At 34.2% G+C, this 16796-nt stretch overlaps 1 protein-coding gene across 1 annotated transcript; it reads right to left on the reverse strand.

The window, feature by feature from the left end:
* Positions 1-1799: 1799 nt before the first annotated feature.
* Positions 1800-4491, reverse strand: LOC128611413 (uncharacterized). Its single transcript, XM_053630897.1, has 6 exons — positions 4439-4491; positions 3855-4211; positions 3636-3734; positions 3435-3524; positions 3315-3352; positions 1800-2955 (listed from the first exon to the last, which is right to left on the reverse strand). Exons 1-6 carry the CDS (start codon positions 4479-4481, stop codon positions 2809-2811), a joined length of 774 nt encoding a protein of 257 aa, XP_053486872.1. The 5' UTR covers positions 4482-4491; the 3' UTR covers positions 1800-2808.
* Between the last annotated feature and the right edge of the window lie 12305 nt (positions 4492-16796).

Genomic DNA, 16796 nt, shown 5'->3' on the forward strand with positions numbered 1-16796 from the left:
GTTATTTCACCACATTACATTTACATTAGTGCAAATAATTTTCAAGATGAATTATGCATTATGAATTACACCTTACCTGTTTTTCCATGCGCCGTTGGTTCACACACCACTGAATTATCACACAGAGCTGGTGTAGATGTTTCTGATGCAGTAGTAACATGATCACCTATAAACATGTATCATAATTCACTAAAAGTCTGTAACTCAGTGTTGTTGAAGAAAACATTTCAAAAGAATTTCACTATTTCATTATTTGTATATTTGTCTTCCAGGTTGAACATGTTAATAGTAATAAGGGAAAGAATAAAACTACATTACAACATTTGCTTCATCAATTTTAGTGGAAATCCTACCTTTAATTTTTAAATAAGTTCCATCTGCAAACACAATGTTGGGTGTTGTCAGTGCACAGTAGTACATGGCTTCATCAGACTGAGTGATGTTTAAAATGATCATATTGAAGCAGTTTGAAGATCTTTCTATTTGAAAATGAGACTTTTGGGATTCATTGTAAAATGTTTCTCCACCACTTTTATATACTGTGACTATACTCTGAGGTTTTTTTCTGTTTGGTTGCTTAAACCAGGTAATTATCCCAACTTCTTTTTCAGAAATACAACACCGTACAGTAGCCGAGTCTCCGATATCCACACTGAGCTCTTTATCAGGCTGATAAACTGGTGACTCTGTGAGGGATTGTGCAGTAACCCAGTGTCTACCAGGTTGGACTGTATCTACAAAAGTAAATGCATTAATGAAGTAAATAACTTATTTCAGATATTATTATATACAGAGTTATGAGATCACCTTAAAGGATTAATATTGGAGTTACTACTACATACAGCGTACACAAAGTGATTTAGAGTAATAGTCTCCATGATATTTTTAATTTTCAAAACACATCAAACTAGATGGGAATAATTTGCTCATATTACTTACACATGGTGCTGAAGATCAAAATTAAAATCCAGGTACTGGTCATTGTTCATTTCACAGAAATTCCACACTGTTTGTATCTCATTTATCAGAAGAATATGAATGCGCTTGAAGCATAGTTTGAATTTATATTCATACCATAGGCGGTCTGTATTGACCACGCCCCAGAATATGATGTGATTGGTTGTTTAAAAAAAAAAAAAAAAGACATCATAAAGTAGCACATGGTATTCTAATCTACCCCACATTTTATTCTCTATATTTGTGGTTTGGTTTTGCACCAAATACTCTATGAATGAATGGAAAATGTGGTTTACTTGTATACTCCCATATGCCAACAATAACATTTCATTGTTGTTTATTTATGTTTATCTCTACTTTGAGTAGACTCATTATCTGAGGTGTAGTGAGCAGCTGTATAAGATACCTCCAGTATGAGAATCTGTCTGACACAGAGATAGTATATTGTAATATTATGGTGTAATATATAACAGTTTTAATGCCTGCAGTAAACTAAACAGTATATCTGTAGCTGCCCATGCTGCCATTGTTGGACATGCTGAATGCCTCTTCAGAAGCTTACAATTAAATGTTTATTCTTATTCCAACTGTACACTTTAAAACACAAAACACCATGTTATTATGTAAAGCTCTGAACATACAGTTTATTACATTATTTATTATCAGGGCACATCCTGGGACCATCTGGAGGCAGACTGGTTTGGTCCACTTCCATGGACTCTGGGGTGGTTGAATTTATTTATTTCTTGGCCATTGAACTGAACGATCATGATGCTCACTCTCTTAGGAGATTGTTTAGTATGATCAAGAGGGGAATCAGCTGGTTGAGGGATAAATAGTTGTTTCGGTAGATGGCTTCATTTTTATTCCACAGGGACAAGACTGCTTTATCCAGTAAGAGCAAAGGTGGTGACATACGTGCCACTACGATTATACAATTCTGGTCCACATAGTGCAAAAAAACTCCATGCTTAATAAATGAACAGTGGTTTTAAGTTGTGGGCAGTGTGACGTGAAAATCCTGGACTGCACATAAATTGCATATATTATTATGGTTGAATTTCTGGAAGGTTTTGTCTTTGTGTTTGATGATTCACTTTGGTTAATGTAAAATGTGTTTCAGTAAGTACTATACTTAATGCTGAACAATACTAATTCCAAGTTCTGGGCACCACATTTACAAGATTTAAGTCCAACACACATGCTTTTTGAAATAAATTGGAACATTACTTTTGCTCAAAAATTTTCAGGGAAAAATGTTTAAGAGCATATATATTTTTTTTAATGAAATCATTTGTAAATTTGTTGTAAAAGTTTAAATCATACAATTTATACACAGAATCTCCACAAAGTGCAACACTGTAGTCATAAAAAAAAGCATTTTTCATGTTCATTTTTGTTATAATAGGACGGATGAAAAAAAAAGAAAAAGAAAAAAGGACAATTATCTTAACAGAACAGAAGTAAACAGAAGAAAAACGTTGAGCTACACACTGAAAGTGGAAAAAAAAAACAATACCTTGAATACAGGCAAATCTGTATAATATTTCTTACTATGAGATTATTATAAACATTTCTTTCTAGGCTTCTCTGTTTTTTGTTTGTTTGTTTGTTTTGTTGTTTGGACTATTCTGTACAGCAATTTTGCTTTGAGAATTTATGTGTTAGCAGATACATTATCTGCCAAGCTTTAAATTAAATTAGCAAACATGTTTGTTTAACAATCTTTTACTGTAGTTGTTATATTATAATCTCACAATGAAAATATAGGAAAATATAGCATATAGTCAAGATATTTTCAATTGCTGAAATATTTTTTTTACTGATTTTGCAGTGTTATAGTGCCATGTGTTATGAATAATTGATGTTACATCTTACAGTTCTATTCACATCAGAGTAAACACACTCATCTGATGAGCCAGATTTCTTTTTTTCAGCTTTGGCTTTCCTCTTAGAGAACTGCAAAGCTGCGTAATTCAGTGTTTCAGCTTCAGATTCCTGAAAAAAATAAATAAATAATAATAATAATGCAAAAAGATAATGAGAAATCCAGCTTACGGTAATAAACATACAACACGGGTAACTGAACTCTACGCACTAACTACACAGAACAACTTTAGCATCAGAATTAAAAGCTTGGGATTGTTGTGCAAATCTCATTAAACGGATTGTATAAATTATATCTTGAACATATAAAGAGCAGCATACTGTATGAATATAGCAACATTTCACATAAAAAGAAGGACAATTAGTAGTGAGACTCGTGCGTGAATAAAATGATATCTAAAGAAAAAAAACAGAATTATTCTTACAGTATACAGTATAAAAAATTATAATATAATTTCTTGCATACATACCTGTCTCATTCCTGGAGAATCTTCTACAGAAGCATTTACTATAAATACAGAAACATACCTATTAGTGTTTTTTTTAAATAAATAATGAAATAATTATTATCTGATGACAAAAGCACTTACTTTTATCACGTTTTCTTCTCCTCAGTGTGAAATAAATGAGGCAGAAAATCAAAAGTGCACACAAACCCAAAGCCGTTCCCAAACCGATCACTGTCGAATGTAGAGATCTGATCATAGTCAGTTCTGATACAGTTATGAACACAGTCAAACACAATTATTTATTATGAGCAATTCATAAATACAGATGATAAAACATCTTACCCATTTTCTCTTGTGTGTTCATGTTCGTGACTTTACCATGCAGTGTTTTATCACACAGAGCTGGTTTAGATGTTTCTGATGCAGTGGTAACATGCTCACCTACAAATATAGGTGACCTAGAACAGTTAACACTTCACTACTTCACATGCTAACAGTAATTAAGAATGAAATTTTACTGCATTTAACCAGTCACATCATTCATTTTAGTAGAACTCCTACCTTTAATTTTTAAATGAGTCCCGTCTGCAAACACGAGTGCACAGTAGTACGTGGCTTCATCAGACATCGTGGTGTTTGAAATGGTCATATTGAAGCAGTTTCCGTGTTTTTTTATTCGGAAACGAGGATTTTGGAATTCATTGTAAAACGTTTCCCGAGCAGTTTTAAAGAATCTGACTATAATCTGAGGCTGTTTTCTGTTTTGTTGCTTAAACCAGATCATTTCTTCGTCGTCTATCCCGAAAACACAACACTGGAGAGTAGCCGAGTTACCGATATCCACACTGAGCTTTTCATCAGACTGATAAACATCTAGAGCTGGGCATTGTGCAGTAACCCAGAGTCTACCAGACTGGCCTGTATATGGAAAAAAAAAAAACAACAAATGCATTAATTAGGTGAAGAATGCAATAAATACAATTAAGATTATTTGCAGAAGACAAATTAGCTCCAGGTTTTTTTTTTCTTAGATATATAGTTTGGCACTTAATCATCCATTAGTAATCATCCTAAGGAACCAGTAAACAGAATGGGAATATTTAAAAAAAAAATATATATATATATATATATATATAAATACTTACACATGGTGCTAAAGACCAAAACTGAAATCCATAATCTGGTCATTCTAAATGACTCATTTATCAACAGATTATGAATGTGCCTGAAGCACAGCTCACTTATACTATAGCTGGTCTGGATTGAACACGCCCCAAAATATATCATGTGAGTGGTTTTTTTAAATGGAAAAAAATATGACACTGTGTCTCAACCAACCACATCTCACCCAATTCAGTGTGGTTTATGTGTACTCTCATGTCTAATGGAAAGTTCATTGCAGTTTATTTTAAGGCCCTACTAATAACCTAGTTATTGCTTGAACAGTTAGATCAGTATTGTTTGACATGTCAGAAGAGTGGTATATGTATATATACAGTGTATACTTCTGACTATTCTTATGACTCCCTGGTCAGAAAACTTGCGAGGAGCTCCTGTGCGTGGCTGGTTGATGATGGAGTGATGTTGCTTGCACTTGTGGATAATGGCCCCAATGGTGTTTACTGGAGGATTCAGAAGTTTTGAAATACGTCTGTATCCGATTCCATCAATATGTTTCACAACAGTAAGGTTCCAGAGGTCTTGAGAGAGCTCTTTAATTTTACGCATCATGAAATGTTTCTTGTGTGACACCTTGGTAACAAAAAGCCTTTTCATAGACCATCAATTTACTAACCCAGCTGATATTAATTTGCACAGATAGGGGGTATAATTACTTATGAATTTCAGCTGGTTCCTTGCCTTACCTGGCCTTGGAGAACTGCTTTTTTAGTGTGCTCAATACTTGCTTCCCGTATCATTCCACTTTATTACACATAACTTTATTTATGGACTTTAATGTGAATTCTTTATATTTCCGGATTTCTTGAGTTAATACCAAAGTCTGGTGAAAATTTAATGTGAAAAGCCTCATTGGAGATATATTTACTGAAAATAATATTGATGCATTCAATACTTATTTCCCCCACTGAATATCGCTGGTCTTCGTTTGTTCTATTAATAATAAATCTTGTACAGAGGAGTGCAGAAGTCTGAGACCACATTGAAAATCTATTTATTTATTTTTATCTTTTTTAATTATAATAAACAATAAACTGGGCAGCTGAACTCAATGAACCTTCCACTAAGTTGTAAATAAAGATAAATATATATATATATATATATATATATATATATATATATATATATATATATATATATATATATATATATATATATATATATATATGCAGTAAAGTCAAGGCCTGAAACAGATTAAATTCGCTAAAGACTGATGATCTGTTATAAAGTCAATAATTGAGGTGTGAATATGTCAAAAATATATAAAAAATAATGTCAAACACACAGAAATGTATAATTGTCACTAAATATATGTACACTAAATTACAAATTTAATTTAAGATTCTTTAAAAGAAAACTATAAGAAAATTTTAATTTCTTCAGTTATATAATTTAACAAAATTTCAGCATCAGAGTTGGATGCTGCCACCTACTGGTAAAAAAACAGTTGTTTTAAACAGTTGTTTGGTAGATGTAAGTTAAAGCATTAAAAAGACTCTCTGACATTAGAACAATACTTGTAGTAAATGGGAACACTGATGTCTTTGATATCATCTGTGCTTTGAACACTTTTACACACCAAGCTCATCAATTACTAGATCATCTCCATCACTGATGTTTAGTTTCACATGTTTGAAATGTGTGGGGTGAACATAAACACAGAAAATCTTAGTATTACAGCCTGAAAAAATAATGTTTACTTTTGAGTGGCGTTCGATGGTGTATTTTATGTGACATGTTCAAGACAATTAACTTGCGTTGTTACTTCACTCGAGTTTCAACACCTTGGACAGCGGCAAAAATCCTGATCAAGGACTAAAAAAAAGATATAGGCTAGATAAAGGCTGTGTCCCAAACCCCATGGTAAATAGTGTAGTAAGTAGTGTGGTAAAAAAAATAAAAATACATCCTCTATGGTAGCAGAAGTTTTGACTTTCTATTTAGTATGTGGTTTAGAAGTGAGTCCAAGAAACATAAGCATGAGACATAAACATGAACAACAAACAAACAAACAAACACAATGTTACTTTATATAAATCCTGTATTTCTATCTATCTATCTATCTATCTATCTATCTATCTATCTATCTATCTATCTATCTATCTATCTATCTATCCATCCATCTATCTATCTATCTCTCTGTGGGTATATTATTATGTTGGATGCATGGAATAATACACAAAAGAGAATTTGTGGCATTACATAAGGCACGTTAGAATTTTTAAGGAGAATTAAACAATTTTTTAGTCTTGCATATTAATGTTTTTTTTTTTGTTTGTTTTATTAAACATATTAAACGTTTTGCATTCCTCTGTTCTTCAAGACGTTGTCCAGTCAGAACCCTGAGCTGACACCACCGGATCTATTGGAATACAGCATACAGAAAGAAAAGCCACAGAATAAGTAACAGCTCTTTTCCCAGCAGTATCCAGTGCAGAAGGTCATGAAGGTCATTTCTGTAAACAGCTTACAAGGGAACCTTCCTTCCACCTCACAAGAACCAGTCTTGAGTTCAATACCCACTCCAAAAACTGACGATGTGGCATCTGCATTGTGGTATTTGCTCCTGGCTGCCGGCGTTCCCTTCACCATCAACATCTAACACTATTTAGGCCAATGTTGTGGATCTTTGATATTGACTGCTACCTGACCCTGTCACAGTATCAGCGGCAAAACTTCCTTGTGCCAGGAACTTGCCTGCTACAGATTAAGAATGCATGCGATTCATCACATGTGATCACGAGGTACCGTGCAGGCAAACTTCTTAGAATTTAAATTAATTTGTTGTGCTTCACACAATAACCACCAGGTGGCGCATGGAACAACATACTGTAGCTGAACACGGTACAATAAAAAATGGAATGTGTGACCGATTGGTTCTGAAAAAAATATTGATAAACATCATTTAAAGAAGTTTCTAATTACAAGACTTTATATAATTCAATCTTGTAATTAGAAACTTTTTGAACTTAGGTTTATCATAAGTGTTGATGAGAAACGTAATATTTTTTATGTAAGCCATACGTAATATTTGTTCTTAAATCTAACCGACCACACACACCATTTTTTTTCAGGCCCGACAATGTTTATTGTGCTCTGCTGCTTGTTGCAAAATGGCTCTGAGAGAGGTTCACAGATACGCGGGCCAAACACAAGCAGATCATGGGCTTAAGTACAAGAAACAACACCGTTTGCTTGGTAAAAGAATACATGCTGTATACAGTACATGTCCTGGCAGAACTACTCTATATACTAGCAAGCCGTGTTTGTTCAAATGAAACATGACTGCCCCCTACTGGTCTTGTCTTGCATGTGTCCACAGCATGTACGTGATTCCCCTCGATACCGCATGATACCGCATGATCCCTTTTCCTTTGACGTGCATTTTCAATGGCCACATCTGTACCTTAACGTCTCATACGCATACATTGGCTATCAGGTCAGCTATCCGGCCAGGCCCTTCATTGTGGAGAAAAATAGGCAGGTATTTTGAGCTGGATGCGCAACATCACCATCAAATAAGTGCCAAAATGCTGAAGCTAAACAATGACTTAGTGATGCTGTCTCAGGTGTTTTCTGAGCTGGGGAGTGTATGTATTATGTGAAATGAGAGAATAATAATCTCAGCATTAGAGGTCATTGATATGAGGAAAAGGCCTAAGTTGAGTCACACACACACACACACACACACACACACACATACACACACACTGAATCTACAGGATGCAGAACCACAGACCAACAAGCAAAGCACCAGTGCAATTATGATAAATCATTTGTACATGTGTTATTATAACAGATTATACAATCCCTGATATAATAGTTATCTGAAATATTGTTTAACTTCTCTATTTCTACAAGAAATTGTATGACATTTCCTCATTTAGCGTCATGAACGTGCAAAATGTCATGTGAAATGCCAACAAACTATGTATTTTTAGAATATCTGTGCACAGCTTGTGTATACAGATGATGCTGTGGGTCATTTTGGTCAGCCTACTGTACGTTCAAGTACAAAGAGAGTCGCACAGACCCAAAATAAACATGTATTTGATGTCAGCTGATGTTTTGACTGATTTCATTGTTATGATTGGGTCTCAGTGCACCTGCTCAGGGGGTAAAAAGGGTTTACAGACAGAGATGTTTAAGAATCAGGTCCTAAAGACTGACAGTCTAAAATGTCCGATCACAGCTTCACACGCATCAATCACAAGGGCTGGTTATTTATTTTCACTGAAACAAAAGGGTTAAATTAGAGGCTGGAGAGGCTGAACGCACTTCACCGTTGGTCAGAGCTGATGTTGGGTGTAGTCGGTGTGGTCAGACTTTACTTATGAGCTATTGTTAGTCTTCCTGTATAAGCGCAGCAATGTGTGGGAACAGGTACTTGCGCAAAATGATGCAACCACAATGAACATGATGTAATAATACACATCAACGTGTTTAACCTTTAGTAGATAAAGTTGTTCTCACACTCCTATCTGACATTTATATCCTAACATCCTACATGCTAACATTTATACTTGGAATATATTTTAACAATATGTCTATAGCAATATATATTTGCTTAATGAACCACTATTATCCTGTACATATGATTAAAAAAATACACTATTGCATAATATTGCATACAATATTATTATTATTATTATTATTATTATTATTATTATTAATAATAATAATAATAATAATAATAATAATAATAATAATAATAAGAGGGAGAAGACAAAGAAGAAGAATACGACAATGAAAAAGCAATTGTTGTATATTGAGTAAAATGTTCATATTATCTATTAACCTATGCTAATATATTTAAATTAATATTTAAATAGGTTGCATACTACTACTACTACTACTACTGCTACTACTACTGATAATAATAATAATAATGAATGCATGTGTACTGAATTTAATAAAATGTATTGAGTAGAATGTGTACATGATTTTAAACAGTTGTGTTGTTCACACTGACCCTTTACACAGAGTGTATTAATATAAAAGGATGTGGTCACGCTGTGGTTACAGCTATATGAGCCAGACACTCAGCACAGCATTTGCACGGTGGCACAGTTCCGTCCTGTTCCTCCACCGGTCAGCTACAACTGTGAGTATCATTTCCTCCGGAGTTATATTGCATTATATACTTCATGTTAACCGATGATTTGTAATAACTGGAATTACAGATGTTACAGATGATCAGTAATCACTGACGGTGATTTGCATCTCTGATGTGCTTGTAGTTCCCTGTAGAACTCTGTGCAACATATTTAAAACATTTCTTAAAATCTAAATGGCAAAATATATGTAATGATAATAATAATGAGTCTTTATTGGTCACATATACATTACAATAATGATTGATTGTAATATCACCGATAAGGACAACAACGATGACTGGCGTGAAAGGAAACTTCTATAACTGTGGGTTAACAAAAGGGTTTGTTTATCACGTTTACAAATAAAGTAATGGAAAATTATTTTGGCAGGGATATGAATAGTTCCGAGAACAACACAACTCCTTTTACAACAACTCCCAGTGGAGCATGTGAGTGCCTGATATTGTACATATATGCACTGAACGCATTCAAATATTTAATAATGAAATCTACATCGTCATTAATCACAAAATATATCTAGCATCACGTTTTTTCTAAAACTTATTTTTCAACAGACAACACTGAACCTAGCTCTAACATGTGCATTCCCATCGCCACCTGTCTTTCTGAAGCTTTATGCATTTCCATAATCATTAACATCTACATGATTTGTATGAAGACGCACAGAGAGGTTGGTCAACGTTTTTACAGTAAGTACGTTCCATTCATTTTACTGTTCGGTCAATGGAGATATAGTTTAGACAATATTTCATTATGTATTTTGTAAATTATAAATAGGAAATTAACAGCATGTCTTAGAGTGTATTGTTCCTCTTATACTACAGCAATTTCCCAACAAATTACATTTAACGTCAATATCACTGATTATTAATTCTTGTTATTCCACCTACTTCTGGTGCTGCTAGAGGAAACGGTTGTCTTACCAGTCTCTCTTTTTTCTCATTTTAAGTTGCAGAGTTTAAATTTCTCGGCCGTGAAGACTTTCCAAAGTCGGAAAACTTAAAGTTACAGCTTTACCGCTGACTGTTACAAAGCTTTGACACTGGAGACTCCTTCCATAAATGTTTGATAAACACCTCTTTTAGGAAGCCTTCATCATATAAATGTTAATGATTTTCTTTGTTAAACAACACATTTAAAAAAAAAAATATTTTTTTTTTATTGTAAGTCTTATATATTACGTGGCGTGTCTAACATATACAGAAAATTCCCACAAGTTAGCTGTTACTATAGAAACAAAAACCTATTAGAATGAGCACAATAATATAAACCCATTATTTGTCAGGGCTGCTGTTATAGTAAACTAAACGACACTTCTGACCAATCAGAATCAAGAACTCAGACTCAAAACCACTGTGGAATGAATCAGCTTTATTGCATTTCATTTAATGACAGCAATATGCATGTTCATTTCTGTCAGATTTGGTACTTCATTGAATATTACACCTCCATTTTATTTCTATATTTAATCCAGATTTGGTGACTTCAGGGCATTGTTGTCACACACGACAAGCCACACAGCGGGATGGACGAACACACGAGCAGGTAAAAACCTGAGGTCTGTCAGCTTTCTGCACTTGTCGAAAAAAAAAAAAAAAACACTTTTCTGGCTCCGGTTATGTTAAAAGAACAATATTGTTATATGATATCTGTTATACAATCTATATAGTTAATTTTCTATAAGAACAGCTCTGACAGTTCTAATATGCTATTGTTTCTATAGTAACAATTTACACAAGGATTTGTATTGCAGGCGTTAGATGTAGTATACTGTATATTGGTTTAAAAAATAGGTAGTTTTTGATTTGGTGAAGTTTTCTGCGAGGAGACGTTTATTTAATGTTTATGAAAGGAGTCTCCAGGGTCATCGCATTGTAACAGTCCGAGAGAAAGCAATACATTTTCCATCACGGGGAAGCACCATGAACACATCTGTAGTCTTTAACTCGTGTCAATTTAAACAGACGGAAAAATTGGCTTAAATTATATTGCAAGGCAATTGATAATTGATCATGTAATGTAAAAATTTGCACATTCTTGTAAATGAATATGTTTCCATCGTTGTTAAATAAATAAATAAATAAACTAATTAATAAACAATAAATGGATAAATAAATAAATACACAAAACAATAAATAAATAAATAAATAAATAAATAAATAAATAAATAAATAAATAAATAAATCAGATGTGTTTATTTCCAGACTGAGGCTGAAGATGATATACATTACGCTGTGATGGATTTCTCTGTCTGGATAGAAGAAAGAGGAATGGAGGAGACAAAGAGAGAGAGAGGAGACACTCTGTACAGTGAGGTGGCAAACTTCGGCTGGGAGTGATGTCCATCCTCTCATTGTGAAAGTGTTCTGATGTGCAATGAATATCCCTTTGTATTTACGAAGACAACAAATATATAACAATCGTCTCAACTGACTTTGGGGGGGGGGGGGTTTAAGTTGTGTTACAGAAGAATAAACGTGTAACAACAAAGTTTTGTGTTTGAGTTTTACAATCTAAAAATTATCCAGGGCTATGCGGAAAATGTTATAAGTGGTAGGTGGTTATCATGTTTGCCTCGCATCTCTGGGGTTTGGGGTTCTACCCCTGCCCCCACCCTGTGTGCACAGAGTTTCCTCCCCCAGTCCAAATACATGCATTGTAGGCTGATTGGAATTTCCAAATTGTCCATGGTGTGTGAATGTGTGTGTAATTATGCCCTGTGATGGGTTTGCACCCCCTCCAGGGTGTCCCCTGCCTTGTGTCCTGAGTCCCCTGGGATAAATTCCATGCTTCCCCGTGACCCTGTGTAGAATAAGCAATAAGGGAAATGATGGATGGATGGATGGATGAGTTGTAGTGCCATACAATGAGTTGCATGTTTATTACCTACCAATCTGGCGTGTGGGCCGGATACCACAACACATCTCTTCTCAGGCAGTGACACCATATGTGGATTAACCCTTTTAATATATAGTGTTCACACTTATAGTTAGTTTAATGCTGTTTGTAGTAAAATATAAGTAAATATGTAAATTATCCCCAAATCAATATATATCGTCTCAACTGACTTTGTGGTTTTTTTTTTAAGTTGTGTTACAGAATAATAAACGTGTAACAACAAAGTTTTGTGTTTGAGTTTTACAATCTAACAATTTCACAATTTCACATGTGCTGTCTATCATAATAACATAAAACAGACACCACATGTATTTTAGATATTTTGTTCATTATGTAGTATTTTGGGGGGAAAATATCAAAGGTTATAAATAACTGAAATCAGTTGACACATTTTATCCATGGCTATGCGAAAAAAAAAAAAAAAAAAAGTTTTAAGTGGTAAGTGGTTATCATATTTGCCTCGCACCTCTGGGGTTTGGGGTTCTACCCCTGCCCCTACCCTGTGTGCACAGAGTTTCCTCCCCCAGTCCAAATACATGCATTGTAGGCTGATTGGAATTTCCAAATTGTCCATGGTGTGTGAATGTGTGTGTAATTATGCCCTGTAATGTGTTTGCACCCCCTCCAGGGTGTCCCCTGCCTTGTGTCCTAAGTCCCCTGGTATAGACTCCATGCTTCCCCGTGACCCTGTGTAGAATAAGCAATAAGGGAAATGGATGGATGGATGGATGAGTTGTAGTACCATACAGTGAGTTGCATGTTTATTACTTACCAATCTGGCGTGCGGGCCGGATACCACAACACATCTCTTCTCAGGCAGTGACACCATATGTGGATTAACCCTTTTAATATATAGTGTTCACACTTATAGTCAGTTTAACGCTGTTTGTAGTAAAATATAAGTAAATATGTAAACCATCCCCAAGCACTTAAAATCATTACAGTAATTAAACATAAAGCATGATCCTATTTTTAACAAAGACCTACAGGACAAAGTGTCAATCACATGTCTGTGTTACTGTTTCAGCACTTTTCAGCACTACTGTATTAATCATGAATTTCAGATTGATCCACTGAGCTGTTACACTTAACATGGAATATGGGACTGATCTCAGGACCCCATATATGTACTGTATGTCTGGAGTCATAATGAGGTATCTTAATTTTTCATGTTGTCTATGTGAGTGTAAAGTGTTTGCTAGAGCTCAGGAACAATTGAACATTTCTTATTATACACCACAATACATTCCTTCACTTTGGCGTCACTGATTACGTCATTGTTCTATTCACCGTACAGGCATTCGAATAAATATCAGCCGATATTAGGCCAAAAATCTACTGAATTCCAATCTATAGCCAATTGATCCTTCCATACTGTATTTACATTGAATATATAGTGATCTACATGATCTAGTAAATATTAAAGGGTCACACTTCAGGACCCTACACATGGCAGCGCTAGGATTTAAACTCACAACCTTCAAATGAAAATGATGCTCCAAGCACACACCAGTTTTAACCACTAGGTGGCAAGAATTTCTCAACCAGTGAGATCTGAAATCAATCGAATCTCATTTAATGTGATAAAAAAAAAAAAAAATCAATACAAGTCATAAGTACATTAAATGTATGGTGAAGTTGGGTTCTCAGGTATAAACTGTTATACTTAATAAATACTTATACATCAATTAAAATATAAAGTACCATATAAGCGGCAATTCAGTGCAGGTTTAACATTTACAGGCCTATATTTAAGCTCCATTATACTTAGTATAACACTGTCTTCATATAACACTGACCCATCCAGAGTGTGTGATCATTCTTGCCTTCATGATCCACAAACTCCTCCGTCCATTTGTCTTTCACTGGTCAATGACATCACTGTGACTAGTGTGTGTCAGTCTCTCCAGTGTAATAGCGCTAATACTCTGAGTCTTTGATGTAGATTTTTTTTTTTGTCCTACACACATCCGTCACTTCTCTCATTTCTTTAACAGCTCTGTTCTTAAGCGCAAGTGGATTAGATTCTCCTCTGCACATTTAATACCCTACTTCAGTTTGATTTATTTTGTTTAATCATGGTTAATTGGACTATAACCGATGGTATGTATACTCTACATTTTTCCCATCACAACAGAGATGTCATGACAGTTTGAACTGACAGTACAGCACAACAGAAATGTGGAAATGTGGGTGACATGTGGGTGGATGAGAATACTGCATGGGGTGTCATGTCTTTTTCTTCCTTCATTTATTAGAACCAATCACATGTCTTATTTTGGAGCATGCTCAGTAAAGACTGCCTATAAGATAAATGCAAACCGTGTGCGATGTGCACTCTGTTCAGTGTGAATACATAAGATGACGGGTATCTGGGTTTTCATTTCGATCTTCTGCACTATGTGTAAGTAACATTGCCAAATTTTTTAATCATGTTTAATATCTTGCTTTTTTGAGATGATTTCTAATTACCAGACATAAAAAAAAAACAAAAAAAACAAATTCACCTTAAGCCTTAAAATAAATATTTATTAAGTGGTACAGGTATACTTTTATGAGAATAATAATATGTTTTTATAAACTATTGATGGATATGGATTAAATTCAACTAATTAATGCATTTGCATTTCTAGATACAGTCCAACCTCGTAGGAATTTTTCATATTCCTCCACAGTGCCAGAAGTTCATCAGCCTGATAAAGTACTCTGTGTGGATATCGGTGACTCGGCTACTCTACAGTGCTGTATTTTTGGAACAAATGATGGGGTAGTTATCTGGTATAAGCAGCCAAACAGACAACATCCTCGGATTATGAGCAGAGTGTATAAATCTTCTGAAGAAACGTTTTACAATGAATTCCAAAATCTTCGTTTTCAAGTGAAAAGATCTTCAAACTGCTCCAATATGACCATTTCTAACATCATTCAGTCTGACGAAGCCATGTACTACTGCGCCACCACAGCTCCATACGCTGTGTTTGGAAATGGGACTTATTTAAAACTTAAAGGTAGAATTTGCATTAAAATTGATTCAACAACACTGAGTTACAGACTTTTAGTGAATTATGATAAATGTTTATAGGTGATCATGTTACTATTGTATCAGAAACATCTAAACCAGCTCTGTGTGATAATTCAGTGGTGTGTGAACCAACACTGCATGGAAACAACACTAACATGAACACACACGAGAAAACAGGTAAGATGTCATATACGTCATTGTTAATTATCTTTAATTAGGATTAATTACACATGAAAATCATTTGTACTAATATAAATGTGTGTAATACGAATGATCAGCAGCAGAAATGATCAGATCTCTACATTCGACAGTGCTCGGTTTGGGAACGGCTTTGGGTTTGTGCGCACTTCTGATTTTATCTCTCACTTATTTATTACTGAAGAGAAGAAAATGTGAAAACTCAAGAAGTAAGTGACTTTGTATCAGATTAATTAAAAATGAAATACCTTAGTACAACCAGAAAGACTAATAAGTGTTTGTTTTTTTCTCTGTCTCTGTAGTGAACAGTTCTCTAGCAGATTCTCCAGGAATGAGACAGGTATGTGTGTAGAATAGTGAACACATTTTGCTATAGATTGTATGAAGTTAATAAAGTATGTATTATATACTGTAGATGTGATACTACTATACAGAATCACCTACACATAACAATATGTTCACTTTTGCTATGCATAATTTCCTAAATATGTAAATTCTTTATTTACTATTACGTTCATACACTACACATACCCTAATTTCTCCATCTGGGGATTAATAAAGTATTATCATATCTTATCTTATCTTATCTTATATATTTGGTCTATATGTAATTTATAGTCAGTTTGCTGGTATGTGTATTACTTTAGCTGCACTTCTTTTCTATTATTATTATTATTATTATTAATATTATTATTATTATTATTATTATTAATACTTCTTTCAGGGGTCTCAGGCTGATATATTGGACTACGCAGCTTTCCAGTTCTGCGAGAGGAGAACTGGCTCATTAGAGGATTCCGTGTACTCTGATGTGACATACAAATGTATTGTGTGACAATATGTGAAGTCAATCTCTAATATGTAACATTAATTATCCATAACAATTTTTACTCCAGTAGAAATGTGTAAAGCTATATCTACATCACTCCCCATACCTTCATGTTTGAAATCTTACATTAAGATAAGTGATTTAAAAAAATATTTTATTATGACGTACCTGATTAAAGAAAATAAACGCAGTGAAACTTGTTTGTTGCACTTTGTACAAATTTTGTGATTTTTTTTTTGTTGTATTTTTTCACAAAAATA

This window comes from Ictalurus furcatus, chromosome 8 (assembly GCF_023375685.1).
Source record: "Ictalurus furcatus strain D&B chromosome 8, Billie_1.0, whole genome shotgun sequence".
NCBI lineage: Eukaryota > Metazoa > Chordata > Actinopteri > Siluriformes > Ictaluridae > Ictalurus > Ictalurus furcatus.

Coding starts and splice junctions, on each gene's coding strand:
- LOC128611413 (XM_053630897.1), bottom strand. CDS start 4,481: ATGACCAGATTATGGATTTCAGTTTTGGTCTTTAGCACCATGT. Junction 3,735..3,854: donor GACTCATTTAAAAATTAAAG/GTAGGAGTTCTA, acceptor CTATATTTGTAG/GTGAGCATGTTACCACTGCA. Junction 3,353..3,434: donor GAGAAGAAAACGTGATAAAA/GTAAGTGCTTTT, acceptor CTGTATTTATAG/TAAATGCTTCTGTAGAAGAT.